The sequence below is a fragment of the Xenopus laevis genome, chromosome 8S (genome assembly GCF_017654675.1).
Source record: "Xenopus laevis strain J_2021 chromosome 8S, Xenopus_laevis_v10.1, whole genome shotgun sequence".
Lineage (NCBI taxonomy): Eukaryota > Metazoa > Chordata > Amphibia > Anura > Pipidae > Xenopus > Xenopus laevis.
Window position 1 is genome coordinate 102,515,554 of NC_054386.1, and position 22,336 is coordinate 102,537,889.

The 22,336-nt window shown below is 44.8% G+C and overlaps 3 protein-coding genes across 5 annotated transcripts; 2 read left to right on the forward strand and 1 right to left on the reverse strand.

Annotated features, from left to right (window-relative positions):
• Nucleotides 1-267: 267 nt before the first annotated feature.
• LOC121397602 (protein S100-A13-like) lies at nucleotides 268-5,341 on the reverse strand. 2 transcript variants are annotated; one of them, XM_041574589.1, is made up of 3 exons: nucleotides 5,203-5,341; nucleotides 2,230-2,386; nucleotides 268-483 (listed from the first exon to the last, which is right to left on the reverse strand). In XM_041574589.1, exons 2-3 carry the CDS (start codon nucleotides 2,377-2,379, stop codon nucleotides 349-351), a joined length of 285 nt encoding a protein of 94 aa, XP_041430523.1. In that variant the 5' UTR covers nucleotides 2,380-2,386; nucleotides 5,203-5,341; the 3' UTR covers nucleotides 268-348. The 2 variants fall into 2 exon arrangements, with proteins under 2 accessions (XP_041430523.1, XP_041430522.1); XM_041574588.1 differs by lacking the exon at nucleotides 5,203-5,341 and adding an exon at nucleotides 4,301-4,450.
• Nucleotides 5,325-9,960, forward strand: s100a1.S (S100 calcium binding protein A1 S homeolog). Of its 2 annotated transcripts, none has more exons than XM_041574591.1 (3): nucleotides 5,325-5,462; nucleotides 8,865-9,062; nucleotides 9,713-9,960. In XM_041574591.1, exons 2-3 carry the CDS (start codon nucleotides 8,922-8,924, stop codon nucleotides 9,854-9,856), a joined length of 285 nt encoding a protein of 94 aa, XP_041430525.1. In that variant the 5' UTR covers nucleotides 5,325-5,462; nucleotides 8,865-8,921; the 3' UTR covers nucleotides 9,857-9,960. The 2 variants fall into 2 exon arrangements, with proteins under 2 accessions (XP_041430525.1, XP_018089091.1); XM_018233602.2 differs by lacking the exon at nucleotides 5,325-5,462 and adding an exon at nucleotides 6,792-8,059.
• Nucleotides 9,961-12,212: 2,252 nt separating this feature from the next.
• On the forward strand, nucleotides 12,213-18,649 carry chtop.S (chromatin target of PRMT1 S homeolog; the record flags this gene model as incomplete). Its single annotated transcript, NM_001086146.1, is given in 8 exon segments — nucleotides 12,213-12,251; nucleotides 12,611-12,692; nucleotides 13,721-13,874; nucleotides 17,601-17,784; nucleotides 17,860-17,986; nucleotides 17,989-17,993; nucleotides 17,996-18,000; nucleotides 18,126-18,649. Coding segments are annotated over 7 exon segments (744 nt in total). The 5' UTR covers nucleotides 12,213-12,251; nucleotides 12,611-12,627.
• Nucleotides 18,650-22,336: the final 3,687 nt, after the last annotated feature.

Consider the following 22,336-nt stretch of genomic DNA (forward strand, 5'->3'; position numbering starts at 1 on the left):
TGAAATTTGGAAAGGGTCAGAAGAAGAAGGCAAATAATTCAAAACTATAACAAATAAATAATGAAAACCCATTGAAACATTGCTTTGAATTAGTCTATATTCTATAACTAAAAGTTAACTTAAAGGTGTAGTTTCTTTAGTTTCTCCCAGCATGTTGTACTTTACCCAATTCCAGCCCAAACCTCATGCAAACGTACCCCCCCCCCATTGCATCAGTACCGGCTACACGTTCTCTAGCCAATTTATCCCCAGAAAGAAGGATCCGTGTTTGACTTTGCTTTGTTTTTATTCAATAGAACAGTCACTTGCCCCATCCACCCCCTGCCCAGTCTCCTCTCCACAATCAGCTCATTTCTTCTTGTCCTTCAGATCTTTCTGCTTTGCCTTGGCCAGTTCTCCAATCAGCCTCCAGTATTCCTTAAAGTTCAGCTCGTTGTCCTTGTTCAGGTCCAGCTCCTTCAGCTTGTCCTCTAGAGACACATCCTGAGGGACACAATAACCAAATCCATTATATGTCTAGAAATACATTTATACACATGTCCAGCATAGTATATCTCAGCAACTCCCATTCCATGTATAATACCCCAGAACCCACAGCAGATAAATACAGGGCCAATTCCATGTATAATACCCCAGAACCCACAGCAGATAAATACAGGGCCAATTCCATGTATAATACCCCAGAACACACAGCAGATAAATACAGTGCCAATTCCATGTATAATACCCAGAACCCACAGCAGGATAAATACAGGACCAATTCCATGTATAATACCCCAGAACACACAGCAGGATAAATACAGGGCCAATTCCATGTATAATACCCCAGAACACACAGCAGATAAATACAGGGCCAATTCCATGTATAATACCCCAGAACACACAGCAGATAAATACAGGGCCAATTCCATGTATAATACCCCAGAACACACAGCAGATAAATACAGGGCCAATTCCATGTATAATACCCAGAACACACAGCAGATAAATACAGTGTCAATTCCATGTATAATACCCAGAACCCACAGCAGATAAATACAGGGCCAATTCCATGTATAATACCCCAGAACACACAGCAGATAAATACAGGGCCAATTCCATGTATAATACCCAGAACCCACAGCAGATAAATACAGAGCCAATTCCATGTATAATACCCCAGAACCCACAGCAGATAAATACAGGGTCAATTCCATGTATAATACCCCAGAACACACAGCAGATAAATACAGAGCCAATTCCATGTATAATACCCCAGAACACACAGCAGATAAATACAGGGCCAATTCCATGTATAATACCCCAGAACACACAGCAGATAAATACAGGGCCAATTCCATGTATAATACCCCAGAACACACAGCAGATAAATACAGGGCCAATTCCATGTATAATACCCCAGAACACACAGCAGATAAATACAGTGCCAATTCCATGTATAATACCCCAGAACACACAGCAGGATAAATACAGGACCAATTCCATGTATAATACCCAGAACACACAGCAGATAAATACAGTGCCAATTCCATGTATAATACCCCAGAACACACAGCAGGATAAATACAGGGCCAATTCCATGTATAATACCCCAGAACACACAGCAGATAAATACAGGGCCAATTCCATGTATAATACCCCAGAACCCACAGCAGATAAATACAGGACCAATTCCATGTATAATACCCCAGAACCCACAGCAGATAAATACAGGGCCAATTCCATGTATAATACCCCAGAACCCACAGCAGATAAATACAGGGTCAATTCCATGTATAATACCCCAGAACACACAGCAGATAAATACAGTGCTAATTCCATGTATAATACCCCAGAACACACAGCAGTATAAATACAGGGCCAATTCCATGTATAATACCCTTTCTAGACATGCTTTTTAGTCGGAGGGCCCCTTCTACCACATGGGCCAGTCCCCCTTATTACCCCACTGATGGTGCCCCTTTCCCCATCCTACTGATATTGCCAACCTTTAAAATATTTTGAAAGTTGTGGTATCACCAAAAATACTTTCCAAGATCGGGGTCCTGGGTTGACATGGGCATATCCCTTAACATTAAGGTTTTAAATGTTGTTTTAGCCTTGGCTCCTTCATTATCCCCAGCCCTGCAGAGAGCTTGTCCCCTACACCCACAAATATCTGATTAGGCCAGTGCTTGCTGGCACCCCCATGTGGCAGTGTGAGGGAATTACGCTGCTGTGGTCTCTTACCTGTGTGAGTTGAGGAAACTCTTCATTTAACAGTTTGTTGAACTCCTCAGAGGTAAGTGTCTCTTGTTGTCCCTCCTCCCCTGCGTGTTTATAGAAGCACGAGACTAACGTCACAATGGCCTGTTCCACCTCGCTCTGTCCCTCAGCCATTTCTTATCTGTAATAGAGAGAGAAATCTGTATTGGGCCTGGGGTTCAGCTGGGGGAGATTGAGGCCAGGAGAAAAGGAGAGAGAGAACAGGGTTAGGGGAGAGACCTGCCTGATAAAGAGAGAGAGTGAGAAAATAAGAAATGGGAGAGAGAATAGAAAGTTGGCCTGCAGGAGAGGGAGGGAGTGATAGGGGAGAAGGTCTAGGTTAGGGAATGTGCAGGTGAGGGAAAGGTTCACTGGGGAGAGGGACCTTCCTGCATGAGAAGCAGTAAGTGAGGGGGATTGGGGAGAAGCAGTAAGTGAGGAGGATTGGGGAGAAGCAGTAAGTGAGGGGGATTGGGGAGAAGCAGTAAGTGAGGGGGATTGGGGAGAAGCAGTAAGTGAGGAGGATTGGGGAGAAGCAGTAAGTGAGGGGGATTGGGGAGAAGCAGTAAGTGAGGAGGATTGGGGAGAAGCAGTAAGTGAGGGGGATTGGGGAGAAGCAGTAAGTGAGTAGGATTGTGGAGAAGCAGTAAGTGAGGGGGATTGGGGAGAAGCAGTAAGTGAGGAGGATTTGGGAGAAGCAGTAAGTGAGGGGGATTGGGGAGAAGCAGTAAGTGAGGAGGATTGGGGAGAAGCAGTAAGTGAGGGGGATTGGGGAGAAGCAGTAAGTGAGGAGGATTGGGGAGAAGCAGTAAGTGAGGAGGATTGGGGAGAAGCAGTAAGTGAGGAGGATTGGGGAGAAGCAGTAAGTGAGGAGGATTGGGGAGAAGCAGTAAGTGCGGAGGATTGGGGAGAAGCAGTAAGTGAGGAGGATTGGGGAGAAGCAGTAAGTGAGGGGGATTGGGGAGAAGCAGTAAGTGAGGAGGATTTGGGAGAAGCAGTAAGTGAGGAGGATTGGGGAGAAGCAGTAAGTGAGGGGGATTGGGGAGAAGTAGTAAGTCGGGGGAGAGGAAGTATATGAGGGAGAGGGGAGGAAGAACAGGTTATGGAATTTGACTGCAAGAAAGGATGTGGGTCAGGGGAGAGGGTTAGGGGAGAGAACTGGCCAACAGGAAAGAGAGTAAGTGGAGAGGGAGAAGCAGTAAGTTAAGGGGAAAGCCAATAAGTGAAGGGGGAGGCAGCAAGTACAGGGGAGAGGTAACAGTCTGTAGAAGGGTAGTAAGTGGAGGAGAGAGGTGGCAGTCTGTATAGGGGAGAGGGACAGTAAGTAGAGGGGCAGTTAGTAGAGGGGAGAGGGGCAGTGAGTAGAGGGAGAGGTAGCAGTAAGTAGAGGGGCAGTTAGTGGAGGGGAGAGGCAGTAAGTCAGGGGGGAGAGGGGCAGTAAGTAGAGGGGAGAGTGGCAGTTAGTAGAGGGGAGAGGGGCAGTAAGTAGAGAAGAGAGGGGCAGTGAGTAGAGGGAGAGGAGCAGTGAGTAGAGGGAGAGGAGCAGTAAGAAAAGGGGCAGTAAGTGGAGGGGAGAGGCAGTAAGTCAGGGGGGAGAGGGTAGTAAGTAGAGGGAGAGGGGCAGTAAGTAGAGGGGTGAGAGGCAGTACGTAGAGGGGAGAGGGGCAGTAAGTAGAGGGGAGAGGGGTAGTAAGTAGAGGGGCAGTAAGTAGAGGGGAGAGGGGCAGTAAGTAGAGGGGAGAGGGGCAGTAAGTAAAGGGGCAGTAAGTAGAGGGGTGAGAGGCAGTACGTAGAGGGGAGAGGGGCAGTAAGTAGAGGGGAGAGGGGCAGTAAGTAGAGGGGAGAGGGGCAGTAAGTAGAGGGGCAGTAAGTAGAGGGGAGAGGGGCAGTAAGTAGAGGGGTGAGAGGCAGAAAAATAGAGGGGCAGTAAGTAGAGGGAAAGGGATAGTAAGTAGAGGGGCAGTAAGTAGAGGGGTGAGAGGCAGTAAGTCAGAGAGAGAAGGGAGGCAATACAGGTTAGGGAATCAGTCTGCAGTAATGTAGGTGTGTAACTTACCAGCTTGGTGGAGATGACTGTCAGTGAGGAATCCCAGGAAAGCAGTGACCCCTTACTACTGACCCCCTACTTACATAGTGAGCAGAGTATGGGACCCACCCCTTGGGCCTGGCTGTAGAACAGCACCTCTGTGTTCTCTGTGTGACCCTCCCTAATTCCTGCCCCACCACTCACAGTGCTGCTTTTCTGGCCCCTTCCCCAAAACCCAAACTGCCTCCTTTGTTGGCACCCCCTTTTGTCTCCACCAGCAGAGACCTGAGCCCCTGGCAACATGTCCCCATTCCCTCCCACTGCTGAAACTGCACCCCTCCCCAAAATGAACCCCCAAATCTCCTCCACAAACTGGTCAGGGGCTGAGCCCCCCTGTTAGTGATAATAAAGGTTTGGGGGTATAACTAGAGAGGCGCAGTAGATAGAGGGGTGTCAGTCAATAAAATGTAATACACTATTACAGTGGGGTCTAAAATGAGTTTGCAGGGGGGGGCACTAATTTTTTTATTACAACCCAATTAAAGTGAACTGCCAATAATATGGATTGGGGCTGTGTTTTATGTTGCGCACCCCGTTTTCTTGCAAGATCTTTGTTTTTGTCCCCCTTCCTTCTCCTGCATCATCTGTATGGCTTGAACTACAATACCCATCATCCCCTGATAGCCGCGCAATAGAATTCAGCTGTCGTTAGGGATTCGTACCAGGAAAGGAGAGGTGCCCAGAATATAGGTTCCCCCGGGTCAGGAGGCAGTGAATGAGCCAGTAAGTGAATACAATGGTACTTACTGTAACAAGCTATGGGAACATTTCCAGCATTCCTCACCCTATTCACCCACCCACCCCGCCCCCTGAAGCCCTGTGCCACCCACCAACCAGCTGTGCATTCTGGGAAGGGAGAAAACAGAACTCACCCTGTTCCTTATCAACCCACGTGGCCCCTCAGTGGGGCTGATGATGTCACTGGCTCTCTGATTTCATCATGGCCTCTCATTGGAGGGAGGAGGCTGCCATTATACTGTGATATTATCCAGGAGGCTGGACAGATAAACCATTCAGATTCCTTTAGGGCTGAGCAGGACGGGGTGTGTTCCAGAGTCACCCCCAAACTTCATTCCAGAATCCAGAATACTTGGGGGCTGCTGATCCTGAAGCAAAGGGGCTTTGTCCTCCAGTATGTTCCGTGCATGGCTGGGATGTTTGTTTGGGACCTTTGTGCTGGAGGGTGGTGTCAGGGAGTTGAGGGGTGTGATTGCTGGGAGTTTCCAGGAAGCAGGAGCATTAAGTGATCAGCAGGGGGAAGCAGCGCACCTTAGCTCTGTAACTAACCTAGGAGCTTACATTCCTTTTTGGAGGAAAACGCTAGTGTTATAAGAGGAGGAATTTGTCTAAGCAAGTTAGTCTTGTGTTACATGAGGGTTCTACAGAATGATCCACACAATCAATAAGATAGGGAAATCCTAGACCAAAGTGCTTGCAATCTAATGGTATAATAGGATACCCTTCCCAGAGATGCTTACACTGTAGTGGTATAATTGGAGACCCCATCCCCAAGGAGCATACACTCTAGTGGTATAATAGGAGACCCTATCCCCAAGGAGCTTACACTCTAGTGGTAAAATGCAATAATGTGAGTCTAGTGGTATAATGGGAGATGCTGCCCTAAGGGGCTTATGATGTAGTGCCATAATGGGAGCCCCCATACCCAAGGAGCTTATGCTCTAGTCTAGTGGTATAATGGGAGAACCGGCCCCAAGGAGCTTACACTCTAGTTGTATAATAGGAGACCCTGCCCCAAGGAGCTTACACTCTAGTGGTATAATGGGAGATGCTGCCCCAAGGGGCTTATGATGTAGTGCCATAATGGGAGCCCCCATACCCAAGGAGCTTATGCTCTAGTCTAGTGGTATAATGGGAGAACCGGCCCCAAGGAGCTTACACTCTAGTTGTATAATAGGAGACCCTGCCCCAAGGAGCTTACACTCTAGTGGTATTATGGGAGATGCTGCCCCAAGGGGCTTATGATGTAGTGCCATAATGGGAGCCACCATACCCAAGGAGCTTATGCTCTAGTGGTATAATGGGAGATCCGGCCCCAAGGAGCTTACACTCTAGTTGCATAATGAGAGACCCTGCCCCAAGAAGCTTACACTCTAGTGCAGGGGTCCCCAATCTTTTTTACCCGTGAGCCACATTCAAAAATAAAAAGAGTTGGGGAGTAACACAGGCATGCAAAATGTTCCTGGGGTGCCAAATATGGGCTGTGATTGGCTATTTGGTGGGACCTATTTGGACTGGCAGCCTACAGGAGGTTCTATATAGCAGTAGACCCATTTTTTATACAACCAAAACTTGCCTCCAAGTCAGGAATTCCAAATTAGGCACCTGCTTTGAGGCCACTGAGAGCAACATCCAAGGCATTGGAGAGCAACATGTTGCTCGCGAGCTACTGGTTGGGGATCACTGGTCTAGTGGTATAATGGAAGACCCTGTCCCAAGGAGCTTACCTTCTAGCGGCATAATGGGAGAACCGGTCCCAAGGAGCTTACACTCTAGTGGTATAATGGGAGATGCTGCCCCAAGGGGCTCATGATGTAGTGGTATAGTGGGTGAGCCTGCCCCAAGGAGCTTACACTATAGTGGTAAAATGGAAGACCCTGTCCAAAGGAGCTTACACTCTGGGGTATAATGGGAGAGCCTGCCCCAGGGAGCTTACACTCTATAGGTATAATGGGAGACCCTGGCAGAAGGAAATTACATTCTAGTGGTAAAATGCAAGACCCTGCCCCAAGAGGCTTATGCTCTATTGCTATAATGCGAGTCTAGTGGTATAATGGGAGATGCTGCCCCAAGGGGCTTATGATGTAGTGCCTTAATGGGAGACCCCATACCCAAGGAGCTTATGCTCTAGTGGTATAATGGGAGACCCGTCCCTAAAGAGCTTACACTCTAGTGGTATAATGCCCTGCCATAAGGGGCCTATGCTGTTATAATGGGAGATCCTGCCCCAGGGAGCTTACACTCTAGTGGTATAATGGGAGAGCCTGCCCCAGGGAGCTTACACTTTAGTGGTATAATGGGAGAGCTTGCCCCAGGGATCTTAGGAGTGGTATAATTATAGAGTCTTACACTCTAGTGGTATAATCTGAGACATACCCCAAGGAGCTTACACTCTAGTGGAATAATGGGAGACCCTGTCCCAAGGAGCTTATACTCTAGTGGTATAATGGGAGAGCTTGCCCCAGGGAGTTTAGGAGTGGTATAATTATTGTGCCTAGAAGCTGCAGTGTTATAACACCAGCTGGAAAACAGCTAAAGAGAGATTTCTTTGTGTAAGGAAAGTCATTAGTGACAGGAGCAACACTATCGCTGAAGTTATATATTTTTGATTATCAGCTCCGTTCTCCATCTGTAAGGTTTGTTTCCCCCTATGGAATTACCTGGGAGATAAAAGTGCCCTCATATATGATGTAGGAATTAGCTAGATTACAGGCAACGCCTTCCACTATATATCCTGAAAAGTCCTTTAATGAGCTTCCACTTGGGAGTCTGGTTTCGACAGTCTCCATGGCGATGATCTGGAGGTCCACAATGGGGAGATGGAAATAGAGCATTGATATTGGAGAGTCCTGTGTCTCTTTGTGTTGGAGGTAATGGATATCCATGACGAGGAGAAATAGGCTGTCTGGTAGGAAGCAATGGTTAGGCAAGAGTATTTATGCTGAGTCCCCCAAGAGCTGTTGTTGGAAGAGGGCAACTGTAAAAAATTCGGTGAGTTGGGGTTTTGGGAACGTTGAATTCAACAAGGCTGAATTCCAGTTCTAATCCTTGTGGCCTTCCCCTTGACTTTTGGGTGAAAATCTGACACTTCCATGTGTGCTATCTATCGCTATCTATCTCTACCTATCTATCTTTATCACTCTATCTCTACCTATGTACAGTATCTCTACCTATATATCTCTACCGATCTATCTCTACCTATCTATCTCTACCGATCTATCTCTACCTATGTATCTCTGCTGATCTATCTCTACCTATCTATCTCTACCGATCTACCTCTACCTATGTATCTCTACCGATCTATCACTACCGATCTATATCTACCGATCTACCTTTACCTACCTATCTCTAATCTCTACCGATCTATCGCTACCAATCTATCTCTACCAATCTATCTTTACCTACCTATGTCTACATATCTATCTCTGCCTATGTATCTCTACCGATCTGTCTCTACCTATCTATCTTTACCTAGCTATCTCTACCTATCTATCTCTACCTATCTATCTCTATCTGTCTATTTCTACCTATCTATTTATATCTAACTATCTCAAACTACCTATCTCTACCTATCTCTACCTATCTATCTCTACCGATCTATCTCTACCTATCTATCTCTACCAACCTATCTCTACCTATCTATCTCTACCTATCTATCTCTACCTATCTATCTCTACCTATCTATCTATCTCTACCTATCTATCTATTGCATTTTTACTCTTTCTACATTTCCTCTTCACTCAAGTCCACATCATAACTCATGGAACCAGATCTAAGCTTTCCACTTTACTTTCAGTCCCTGGATCTCTCCAACTGGCACTCTGCCCACCAGCTTTGATCGACCCTTTCAGCCATGAGTTCTAAACTGGTACAGGCTATAGACACGCTGATCTCGGTCTTCCACACCTACTCAGGACGGGAAGGAGACAAGTGCAAACTGAGTAAAAGGGAAATGAGAGACCTGATACAGAACGAGCTTGCAGAGTATCTTGAGGTAAGAATGTCTAATAATTCAGAGATGTATTTATGGGTCAGTCTGTCCTAGACCCAAAGTGTGCTAATGTCAATTACATGGTTATTAGTTAGTCCTTCCCTGGTGCAGTTGGAAGGGATGGGGTGTAGGACATAATGTTGAGGTAGCCAGTGTGGTTGTAAAGTTCCTGAAAGTGAAGATACTGTAGTAGTAACAGATGTATAGTGAACATTGTAGTTGGTTTAGAATAGTTTACGAAGACCAATGGTGTTATGATGGTGGTCAAGTTTTTAGACTGGAATAGAAAGATGGGTTTTAAGTGAATGTTTAAAGGCTTCGAGGTTCTGGGAGTATCTAATGGGACAGGGTTGTGTATTTTAGAAGACAGGTGGTGCACATAAGAAATTTTGGATGTGGGAATGTGAAGAAGTAATAGCAGGTGATGAGGAGATGAGGAGGAGGAGGACATATCCAGGGAGAAGGTTACTAATGGTGCAACATTGAGTGGTTTGTATTTGACTAGATGATGTCTGTGTAGGACAGGTAGCCAAATCAGGGACTACCAGAGAGGGGCAGCACTTATGGAATGGATTGAGGGTGGAGGAATAGGGCAAATAGAAAGAAAAGACAGATGAGATATTGTCACAAACTCTTCTGATGCTTCACTCCAGACCCAGAAAGATGCCATGTCAGTAGACAAGATCATGAGTGAGCTAGACGAGAACGGAGATGGTGAGGTGGACTTCCAAGAATTTGTCATCCTCGTGGCGTCCCTGACTGTGGCCTGTAATTCTTTCTTCAACCATGAAAACTGACCCTGTTAAGGGGTGGGGAGGGGCTCTTTGCCAGGATGTGATGCATGCTGGGATACTACAGAACATCATGGAACCTTTGTGTCTGATTAAACATAACAAATACACATTGCTTGGCTCAGATCTCTTTTCTTCTGTAAAATGTCCAGTTTGTACAACATGCCAGGAGCCCAGCAGCCACTGGCCTTGGGCAAAGTTTGCTCTGGATAGACCAACTACTCCACAAGTTATAACCAATCACCCCACAACTATGAACACAAATCCTTACATACAGTGCATTCCTACTTTAATCTATGCACAAGAGCAGGTCCCCCTAACTCTAGCAAGCGTCCATGCCGCTGAATGGCTGAAACTTTGCCCGCTACGCCATTTATGTACCTCCACCCCTAATGAGACATTTCACTTCACCAAGCCCTTTCTCCCAGCAAACCTACAAGATTGCTAAACCTTAAATGATCGGAGAGGAATCTAGTTGCACTCGCACACCCTGGCCTTCAAGTGTGATAACCCCTGGTGCACAGCAATGGAGGAATAGGCGTCCCACCTTGTATTAATGGATCAAACAGAATTCACGCCAGTGAATTCTGTTTAAACCTTAAATGATCCCCAGTACACTGTGGGCCCACGAGTAAGACCCTGTGTGGTTCTGTTTAGGCTCTCTGCTTGGTAACCCTCCAAATCTCTTTAGCTGTCTTTGGGAGGATGATCTTCTACTTCTTTGAATTGCTGGGAAAGCTCCCAGCCCCAAGTAGGGTTGCCACCTTTTCTGGAAAAAAATACTGGCCTTCCTATATATTTATCTAAATTCCCTATTAATAACATTGTGATCAACCATCATTTTTACCGGCCGGTAAAATACCAGCCAGGTGGCAACCCTAGCCCCACGTCTCTTGTTTTCTCCTGATTTCCCGGATCCCTCGCTTGTCTTGTCATGGTCTCTGTGCAGTGGGCTGTCTCTCCTGGTTATTTAGTAGCACATTATGGTGAGGACTGGAGGAGATGTAGGACTTCACTGAGAAAGGCAGGTGTCAGAATTCTCCTTTAACTGCACCATTTTGGTCTGATAGAGACTGTTGGTAGCCACAAGGTTGTCCTCACATAAGAGGGTAGAAAGGCGACAGTTACAAAGCCCAGCGGCACCTGCTCATCATGTCACACATGTAGGGTTGCCACCTGGCCTGTATTTTACCAGCCTGGCCGGTAAAAATCATGGTTGAGCCCAATGTTATTAATAGGGAAAAAACATAAATATATAGGAAGGCCGGTATTTTTTTCCAGAAAAGTTGGCAACCCTACCCACATGTAGGGTTGCCATCTGGCCTGTATTTTATTGGCCTGGCCGGTAAAAATGATGGTTGATCCTAATGTTATTAATAGGGGAAAAAAGATGAATATATAGAAAGGCCGGTATTTTCTTCCAGGAAATGTGTCAACCCTATTCACAGGGGTGTAACTACAGAGGAAGCAGACCCTGCGGCTGCAGGGGGGCCCAGGAGGTACAGGGGGCCCCATGAGGCTCTCATTGATGAGCAATTTGAACATATCTTGGTAAAACAGGACAAACACTGGATATGTTTGGGGCCCTAAAATGAATTTGCTGTGGGGCCCAGCAACATCTAGTTACGCCACTGCCTATTCACACGTCACCTTCTCATTACGAGGGTTTTAGATTATAAGTGATATATATAATTATACGTCCCCCACAGGAATCTGGGTAATTGGGCAGATCAGGGGTTCACGGTGCTCTCAGTGTTAATCTCCAGTTTGCCAGAAACTTCCATTACTTTCACCTTCAATGTTTTATATGTGTGTTCCCCTGTAAAACTGAGCTACCTTAGAGAAGGCTTATTTGCCCTTAAACAAAAGTGTCAGACAGGCAGCCATAGTTGGAAGAACTGAGGAGGCAGTGATGGAAGGCAGTTGTGCAGCCTCACACCTCAGCAACTTCACCACCAGTGTCCTGGCTTTTTACTCACACCATTGTCTGTCAGACACTCTAGTACAAATGTACTGCCTGCAAGCCGAGTTTATTAAAAAAAAAACATCAATACTACAAATATGAACATTAAATATATATAATATTTGTGGGTCATGGTTTGGTGTGCCCACACCAAGATGGCGGCGAGCTGTTTGCATTGATTTGAAGCGCATTTCCCATCTCAAAATGGCTATGGTATCCATAGTAACCATCCACTGAGAGGCTCGGAAGGGGCGGGGAAACCAAGATACGTGGCTCGACGTATTAAAGCCGCCTCCATTTTGCCGGCGTAGGGTCAGGGATAGTCGCCATTTTATGCCGAGTCTCGGGGGTAGAGGGGAGTCTGTGTGTTACCTTCTTGCTTTTATCGGGGGGACGCCCGTCTGTTAGTGAAGCCATTCAGGACTCCAGGGCCGCTCGGTGAGTGAGGGAGGTGCTTGTTACTGGGCTGTCCCTGAGGGAGGTCGGGGGACTGGGCCTTTGTGAGGGGCACAGTGTGAATGGGTTTGTGGTACAATGGGGGATAGTAATCTGTGAGGATTTGTTGGGGTTATAGAGCAGTATCTGGGGCAGAATGTTCTGTCTGTGGTGTGAGGGGAGCATAGGAATTAGTGGGGGGACATAATGCCCTTGTGGGGGTGTAGTTCCATTTAGAGAGCAGTGGGGGAGGGGCAGGAGGCTAAAGGGGTAATGGTGGGGGACGAATTACTGGAATGTCTGGGTGCCAATGTATTGGAATGGAAAGAAATCCTTGGCTAACGTTCCCACGTCTCTTGCAGCTTCTCCAGACTTCAAGATGGCCGCCCCATCCGCGTCTAAAGTTGTGCTAAAGAGTACCACAAAGTTGTCGCTGAATGAGCGGTGAGAAAGCCCCCCAACAGCCTGAGCTGGTCTCGTATGAAATGTAACTCACACCTGCGTAAGGGCATGATCTGTCCTGCAACATATATCCTATATATATATATGTGCAAGAGCGGGTGTCTGCCCCACGGCAGCTGTAGCACAAGGGCCTGTGTGAGAGGAGATTGTCAGTTGGTAAAGTATAAACAGGCAATGTGATACACCAGCAATAGAGGCCTCACTCCCCCCTTCTCTTCCACACGTATAATATAGCTGCAGCCTGGTAGCATGTTACCTGTGCTGCGTTAACGCCCGCTGCTGTGTCCGAGGGTGGCGCATGCCTGCGTGTGGTCACTCCTGTAAGAGACATGATGCGGGGGTCTCTCTTCCCTGCCCCGGGACCCTTTAACCTTGTTCTAGGGTCTTGTAAGAGGCAAACGCTTTGCTCATTTCACCCCTCTGCATGTTTCTTCTGTGGGTTCCTAAGGGGGGATTATTCATGTGATTTGTGGCTTTGTTCCTCCTGTACTTTCTCCCATGCTGTGGGGGGTCCCGTGGGTTTTCTTTTCTGATTCTTCCCATTAATGTATGAGCTGGTGCAGTTGGAATTAAGATGACTCCCCGTTATGGAACCTTTGCTTTTCAGCAGCCCGTTCTGCAGGCACATACATATGGGGGTGTCCTAGTGAAGCTGCACCTCCAGTTGAACGGGGTCAGTGCTCGGTTCCCAGATACATCACATTTATATTACATGTTTCATGTGTGTACCATGCTCTTCCATGTTGCTAGCACCCACCTACTTCTTTCTCTGGTCTCTTTCCCCCTCTGCTTCTCTGTCCTGCCTGCACTGCTCTCCCTGCCCCTGATTTATTAGGATTTCTATTTTATTACTGGGAAGTTGTGGAAATGGCAGAGGCATATGTACCAACAAATTATCCCCCAAAGTTGGTGGCATCTAGATCCCCCTCTGGTGGGACATTGAGGTACGGATGAGTGTCTGTTAAAAACATATTAAATCCTCCCCCTCCAATTTCTGTTCGACCTTGAAGCTTTACTAACATGCTGAAGAATAAACAGCCGATGCCGGTGAATATCCGCGCCAGCTTGCAGCAACAGCAGCACACGGCCAGTGCTAAGAACAGAAGACTTGCTCAGCAGATGGAGAACAGGCCGTCTGTGCAGGCGGCCCTCAAGCTCAAACAGGTGAGTCCCTGTGGTGGGAGCTGTGCATCATGGGATGTGGCCAACCCCCGTGGAGTAAGCACATATTACATAGGCCTGTCTCTGGTGTCAAGCATAGCCGCTGAACAGCCCATCACTATAACAATGCTCCTCATTAGGCGACTGCTTTAATTATTTATCTGCTCATTACATGAAGGATTAATCTCTCTGTGCCCATAGTGAATCCACCCACTCGCTTTGTTACACATGAAATTGTTTATCAAGCTATCCTTTTCCTCGCACTCATCAATTATGCGCTAATTGCTCCCTGATACTACAGGGAACTGAAGCGCCGCCCAAGGGAAGTTGGCCTACATCTGATGGTGCACATGTTGATGAGGCCCAGCTTGATTACCAGTTAGGGGGTGGTGAATGTCTGGGTGCTCCCCTGGCATATATACTGAATTACTTCAAGGAGACAAGGGACCTGGGAATGTGCATTGATCAGCCAAATCCGTAGCACTTCCATTGTATTTAAACACATTTTTATTAAAGGGATACTGTCATGGAATAAAAAAAATTTTTCAAAATGAATTAGTTAATGGTGCTGCTCCAGCAGAATTCTGCACTGAAATCCATTTCTCAAAAGAGCAAACAGATTTTTTTTTTATATTCAATTTTGAAATCTGACATGGGGCTAGACATATTGTCAATTTCCCAGCTGCCCCCAGTCATGTGACTTGTGCTCTGATAAACTTCAGTCGCTCTTTACTGCTGTACTGCAAGTTGGAGTGATATCAGCCCCTCCCCTTTCCCCCCCAGCAGCCAAACAAAAGAACAATGGGAAGGTAACCAAACAGCTCCCTAACACAAGATAACAGCTGCCTGGTAGATCTAAGAACAACACTCCATAGTAAAATCCAGGTCCCACTGAGACACATTCAGTTACATTGAGAAGGAAAAACAGCAGCCTGCCAGAAAGCATTTCTCTCCTGAAGTGCAGGCACAAGTCACATGACATGGGGCAGCTGGGAAATTGACAATATTTCTAGCCCCATGTCAGATTTCAAAATTAAATATAAAAAAATCAGTTTGCTCTTTTGAGAAATGGATTTCAGTGCAGAATTCTGCTGGAGCAGCACTATTAACTGACTCATTTTGAAAAAAAATTTTTTCCCATGAAGGTATCCCTTTAAGCCTTTGAGTGCACTCACAACCCTCTCTTGCTCTCCTAGACACTCCAGCAAGCCCAACTTGTTAACTAACATGTATTGGAACACCGGCTGAATTATCAATCCACACACTGGGCTGTGACATTATGGTGGCACCTGACTACAAGCTGTGGGGTTGGGCTGGTAGCCCCACCTTTTGGGAGCTGCTGAGCTAGAGAAAGACATTGGATATTAAATCATTACAGTGTAGAATCTGTCACGTAATAGGCTACCTATCAGCCAATAAGTTTGTGGGGAGGCTTGTGCACTGCTATAAACTGGTCACTTGAGGCAACGGAATCTAGTTAAAGGTAAACTATACCCCCACACAATGTAGAGCTCTCTAAAAAGATATTGCATAAAACAGCTCATAGGTAAAACCCTGCTTCATGTAAATAAACCATTTTCATAATATACTTTGCTTAGTAGTATGCGCCATTGGGTAATCGTAAATCGAAAATTGCCATTTAAAAAAAAATAAGGGCTGCCCCCCTGGGATCGTATGATTCACTGTACTCACAAACATACCCACTGCTTCACTGACCTGTACAGAGATTCATGGAATAAATGCAAGTTCTTGCTCTAGTGAGCTTTGTCTGTTAATGGAATCCTAATGTCAGTAGCACTTGGGGTTAATCCCTCTACTTACTAGTACTCTCTCTAATGGGGAGGCTTGTGACTCCCTCTCTGCTTGTGGTGCTAGCCCAAACACTCACAAGCCTACTCATACAGCATGCCATTCTCATAAGCCACCTGCCCTGGATCCACACATGACACATAATAAAGGGAAACTATACCCCAAAATGAATACTTAAGGAACAAGTTTATATCATATTAAATGGCATATTAAAGAATCTTACCAAACTGGAATATATATTTTGAGTAAATATTGTCCCTTCATATCTCTTGCCTTGAGCCACCATTTCATGATGGTCTGTGTGCTGCCTCAGAGATCACCTGACCAGAAATACTACAACTCTAACTGTAACTGGAAGAAGTGTTGAAGCATAAGACAGAACTCTGTCTGTTAATTGGCTCATGTGACCTAAGACATAACGTTTGGTTGGTTTGTTTGTGTGCACAGTGAATTGTACGATCTCAGGAGGCGGCCATTATTTTTTAAAATGGCAATTTTCTATTTATGATTACCCAATGGCACATTCTACTAGAAAAACTTATTATGAAAATGGTTTATTTACATGAAGCAGGGTTTTACATATGAGCTGTTTTGTGCAATATCTTTTTGTAGAGACCTACATTGTTTGGGGGGTATAGTTTTCCTTTAAACAAGTGGCAAACAGTAGAACATTATATGACATTAGAAGACAGGCCAAATTCCTTGGAATAGGATGAGTGCTTATTTGTGCCCTGGGTACCCCTGGAACTATAGCAGGGTGACACCCCAATGTTTCTATATATCTGTAACCTTGTTATGAGCTAAGGGGGCCCAGTCTGAAGGTCAGTTAGGGGGAGATTTGGGGTGAATGTTTATTTGTGCCCTGGGTACCCCTGGAACTATAGCAGGGTGACACCCCAATGTTTCTATATATCTGTAACCTTGTTATGAGCTAAGGGGGCCCAGTCTGAAGGTCAGTTAGGGGGAGATTTGGGGTGAGTGCTTATTTGTACCCTGGGTACCCCTGGAACTATAGCAGGGTGACACCCCAATGTTTCTATATATCTGTAACCTTATGAGCTAAGGGGGCCCAGTCTGAAGGTCAGGGGGAGATATGGGGTGAGTGCTTATTTGTACCCTGGGTACCCCTGGAACTATAGCAGGGTGACACCCCAATGTTTCTATATATCTGTAACCTTGTTATGAGCTAAGGGGGCCCAGTCTGAAGGTCAGTTAGGGGGAGATTTGGGGTGAGTGTTTATTTGTACCCTGGGTACCCCTGGAACTATAGCAGGGTGACACCCCAATGTTTCTATATATCTGTAACCTTATGAGCTAAGGGGGCCCAGTCTGAAGGTCAGGGGGAGATTTGGGGTGAGTGCTTATTTGTACCCTGGGTACCCCTGGAACTATAGCAGGGTGACTTTTTAGACTTTATTTACTTTTTTTTCTGACTCTTCAGCTTTTAAATGGGGGTCATTGACCCCATCTAAAACAAGTGCTGTGTAAGTCTACAAATGTATTATTGTTGCTTGTTATTCCTCCTCTTTTTGTTCAGGCCTCTCCTATTCATATTCCAGTCTCTTATTCAAATCCATGCATGGTTGCTAAGGTAATGTGGGACCTAGCAACCAAATTGCTAATATTGCAAACTGGAGAGCTACTGAATAAAAAGAGAAATAAGTGAAAAACCACAAAGAATAAAAACCAATTGCAAATTGTCTCCCTACATCATATTAAATTAATTTTAAGGAGAACAACCCCTTTAAACTGCGATTTTGGAAAGTCTTTATTTCTGGTAAACTATGGGAGACCAACTGAAATAAAAAAAAAAAGGTTTGGACAGTAAACATCCCATTGAGCACACTTGCCTGTATAGGTACACTGTTATTTGTGTGGGTATTGGTGAATTGTAGTGTCTAACACTCTCTCTCACACTAGAGTCTAAAGCAGCGTCTCGGTAAGAGCAATATCCAGGCCCGGCTGGGAAGGCCAATGGGAGGTCTTGTACGGGGAGCCATAGGAATGAGAGGAGCAGGAATGGGACTACGAGGAGTACAGAGAGGGGTGATGCGTGGCGGTCGTGGGGGAAGAGGAATGGCCAGGGGATCCATGGCTATGAGGGGTTAGTGCTGGTTTCCCTGCACTCTAACACTGCCACCTTGTGGAACATTACATCCTGACTTGTCTTCTCCTTCAGGGCAGAACCTCAGAGGACGAGGTGGAGTATCCAGAATGGGACTGAGGAGAGGGATGAGGGGCCGAGGGGGTCCCGGCAGGGGAATGATGAGAGGGGCCATGGGCCGAGGCGGAATGGGTGCAAGAGGTAAGTACTAGAATGTGATTCTGAACCTTGTGCTACTCTCCTTAGTATATTGCTTCTGGGTATCCTACTAGTTGTGCCCCTTAATGTTTTATTAACCTTTACAATTTATGAAGTACTGGCACATTTGTGACCCTCTCTCCTGTGCAGGTCGTGGGGGAATGACCAGAGGAAGAGGCTTTGGACGAGGTAGAGGACGAGGGAGAGGAAGGGGTGTGACCCGCCCAGTTATAACAAAGGAGCAGCTGGATAACCAACTTGATGCCTATATGTCTAAAACGAGGGGGCACCTGGATGCCGAGCTGGATGCCTACATGGCACAGGCAGACCCAGAGTCCAACGACTGAATGTTTTTATAGATTTCTAAGGATCAGACTTGCCAGCATGCACATACCTGTGCCATGTCTCCTTTTGGTACCGCCCCCTGGTTTTAGCCTTCCTTTTACATTTTCATACTGTTTTGTTTTTTATTTTGACTATTTTATTAAACATTGAATGTACAAGACAAGCAGAGGTCAGTTTTGTCCGCTGTCACACTAAAATTCTCCCGGTTCTGTGCCCAGTCCTTAGGTTCTATTTGCGGTCATTTTGTGCAAAGTTTACGTTGCCCCTTGGTATGCTGCTGCACTTGTATACCACTTATAAAGTTGTGTGCGTTTTGTAAAAAGCTTGTTTTCTGTCTGTTTCTATACAGCGGGGGGGGGGGTATTCTTGCCTTTCAGGGTGCCCATTGCATCTAGGGAGCAGGGTCTTAAAGGAATTGTTCAATATGAAAATAAAAACTGGGTAAATGGGCTGTGCAAAATAAAAAATGTATTTAATATAGCTAGTTAGCCAAAAATGTAATGTATAAAAGCTGGAATCACTGGATGTGTAACATAATAGCCAGAACACTACTTCCTGCTTGTAAGCCCTCTTTCTTTCAACTGATTGGTTACTTCCTGGTAACCAATCAGTGACTTGAGGGGGGGGGGCAAATGGGACACAACTGTTGCTTTTGAATCTGAGCTGAATGCTGAGGATCAATTACAAACTCACTGAACAGTTATGTCCCATGTGGCCCCCCTTATAGTCACTGACTAACTCAGAGTTAGAGAGCTGAAAAGCAGTAAGTAGTGTTCTGGCTATTATGTTACACATCCACTCACTCCAGCCTTTATACATTACATTTTTGCCTAACTATATTAGATATTTTTTATTTTTATTTTGCACAGTCTATTTATTTACCCAGTTTTTCTTTTTATACTGAACTGCTCTGTTAACAGCCTGCAAAGAGTAGTATAACTTGTCCTTGAAAGGAGAAACAAACCTGTACTAGAAAAAAAACCTACTCTGCGTAGACCAACCTCCCTCCTCCCTCACAGCCTAAATGCCCTAATGTTTTACTTACCCCTCCGTGCAGATCTGGCCTTGGGAGTTCACAGGCTCCATCGTTTCTGAGTAAATTTCCAGTCACATACGAATGCGCCAGCGCCGAAAGTCACCAATTTTGTGAAATTGCACAGGAAGATGGCACCTATGGGGCACATAGGCTGTGCGGGAGGAGGGAGGTTGGTCTACGCAGGGTAGGGTTTTTTCTAGTATGGGTTTGTTCCTCCTTTAAGCTCCTAGATGTAATAGTTTTTTTGCAAATACCCCTGCATGTGGCTGGGCACACCTTAATTTGCTGTAATATACAGATGCTTTACCTTGTAGTAATCTTTGCCATTTTCCCAAATTTGAAGATGAAAGGGGTTGTTCACCTTTGAGTTAATTTTTAATATGATCTGGAGAGTAATATTTGAGACAATTAGCAATTGGTTTTAATTTTTTGTTATTTGAGGTGAAAGATGTAAAGCGTTAGAAGGCAAATAATTAAAAATGATAGATAATGAAGACCAACTGAAAAGTTGCTTTGAATGGGCCATTCTAAAAGTAAAGATTAATTTAATGTTGGTGTGTCAGTCTGGCAGCTCAGTGATCCAGAAGTATCTGAACTGTTACAATTTGTTATGTTTAGTTGATAAGGTAAGTGGTTACATTTAGTTGATACTTCTCTCCGTAGTATCTTTGGAGTATTAGCAACTATTGTATCAATTGTAACAGCTGCCTGTAATGAAACTCAGAGATTCTGCTCAGCAGGGACAAACAAAACCTGGATCAACTAAATGTATCAATTTAGATCAGTTAAGAGTTGGCGACCCCCCCCTCCCAGAGATACTTTAAACTGTGAAAAATGAAACTTTACACTTTACAAAACTTTAACGGTGAACCGCCCCTTTAAAAGGAAAGTTCATCTGACAATTAACACTTGGGCTGATGACCACAGTATTCAAAGGCAGTTTGCAGTTGGTCCTTATTTTGTTTTTTTCCCCCTTAACCACTTAGTCTCTGAATTACATCTACACTAGGGTTGCTAAGGCAGCTGTTTGGAGGTAACCGTGGTAGAGAGCCTGAAAAGAGAGACAAGTAATTCAAATAAAATTGAAATTGTCTGTGCCCTTTGCTAGCAGGGAGGGCTCAGTGCTCCCAAATAACAGCGGTGGGCTGGAAATAGCTGAACAGGAAAGAAAGTAATGAGAGATTAATTTAAAAGTAGTTCTGCATGTAAAATATACTAATTTCAAGGTCTCCTTCCCTCCTTATCAAAGTGATTTGACCCCCATTTAAAAACAAGTGCTCTGTAAGGCTACAAAATTACTTTTTATTCCTCATCTTTCTGTTCAGGCCTCTCCTATTCATATTACAGTCTTTTATTCATGTCAATGTATGGTTGCTAGGGGAATTTGGACCCTAGCAACCTGATTGCGTAAATGGCAAACTGGAGAGCTGCTGAATAAAAAGCTAAATAAGTCTAAAAAATGAAATAATAAAAAATGAAAACCAATTACAACGTGTCTCAGAATATCCCTCTCTACATCCTACTAACCGTAAATTTAAAGGTGAACAACCCCTATAGGAATTCTTTCCTGTAGAACAAAATGAGCCGGCCTGGTGGTAGAGACATTACAATAATATCAATTTTGGTTGCCATAATGCAGTTACAGATTTGATTGAGTTTCCTTGCTGTTCTCTCTGGTCACTGCTGGTTCTGAGTGTGGACATAATGTAGCAGAAAGCTTGCATGTGATCCAGTTGAGCAGAACACTTCCACACAGCTGATTTGGCACAATGTGGGTTCTGCTCATTGGCCCAGAATGCACCTCAAGCAGAGTCCAGCCCAGTTTTCCATTGAGAGTTTAAAGGAGAAAACCCAAATCTTTGCCAAATGAATGGAATTCTGGCTAACTTTCCCATATTGATTCCTCATCATGGCTGAGTTTAGGGTTATGTGTAACTATCATTGCTATTGGCTGTCACTGTCTGACTGTCGCTTCTCAGACGCACGACAGAAACCATGGATTACGTTTGTGCTTTGTTCCAGCCAAAACTTCAGTACCCACAATGCCTTGCACTCTTCTTTTATTTCATATAAAGCTGTTTTACTCTTACTATGTTATGAAAGGGCATATTCTAAGCAACTTTTCCATTGGTCTTCACTATTATCTCGTTTTAGAATAATTTGCCTTTTTCTACACCTTTATTTAGATTACTTTTTATTCCTTGCCTATTCATATTTCATTCTTATTCACATGAATGCATGGTTGCTAGGGGAATTCAGACCCTAGCAACCAGATTGCTGAAATGAGAGCTACTCAACTGAAAAAAAACCACAATTAATAAAAAATGAAAACCTAATAGTGAATATCCCTCTCTATATCACACTGAGAGTTACTTTAAAGTGGACTTGTCATCCAGACATAAAAAGCTGTATAATGAAAGTTCTTTGCAAATTAAACATGAAACCAACATTCCTTTTTTTCTTTAAAACATCCCTAAACTCATTTAAAAGTCTCAGCTGTCAATCATATAGTGCCTGTGTCACTTAAAGGGGTTGTTCACCTTTTAATTAACTTTATGTTATAGAATGGCCAGTTCTAAGACACTTTTCAATTGGCTTTCATTGTTCATTTTTTAAACTTTTTGAATTATTTGTCTTCTACTTCTGAATCTTTCTAGCTTTTCAAAATAGGGGTCACTGACCCCATCTAAAAAACAATGTATTGTTATTGTTACTTTTTATTCCTCCTCTTTCTATTTAGGCCTCTCCTATTCATATTCCAGTCTCTTATTCACATGAGTACATGGTTGCTAGGGGAATTTAGACCACAACAACCAGATTTGAAGAGCTGCTAAATAAGTGAAAAACTACAAATAATAAAAAAATGAAAACCGATAGGAAATTGTCTCCGAATATCCCTCCGCTCATCATATTAACAGTGAAGTCAAAGGAGAAGAAGCCCTTTAATGCTCCACTCTGCATGGGCACTTGGCG

Bases quoted from the DNA above. Each gene is read 5' to 3' on its own strand.
- LOC121397602 (XM_041574589.1), bottom strand. From the start codon at position 2,379: ATGGCTGAGGGACAGAGCGAGGTGGAACAGGCCATTGTGACGTTAGTC. The intron at 484-2,229 runs GTAAGAGACCAC...TGTGTCCCTCAG, and splicing joins AGTTTCCTCAACTCACACAG to GATGTGTCTCTAGAGGACAA.
- s100a1.S (XM_041574591.1), top strand. From the start codon at position 8,922: ATGAGTTCTAAACTGGTACAGGCTATAGACACGCTGATCTCGGTCTTC. The intron at 9,063-9,712 runs GTAAGAATGTCT...GCTTCACTCCAG, and splicing joins AGCTTGCAGAGTATCTTGAG to ACCCAGAAAGATGCCATGTC.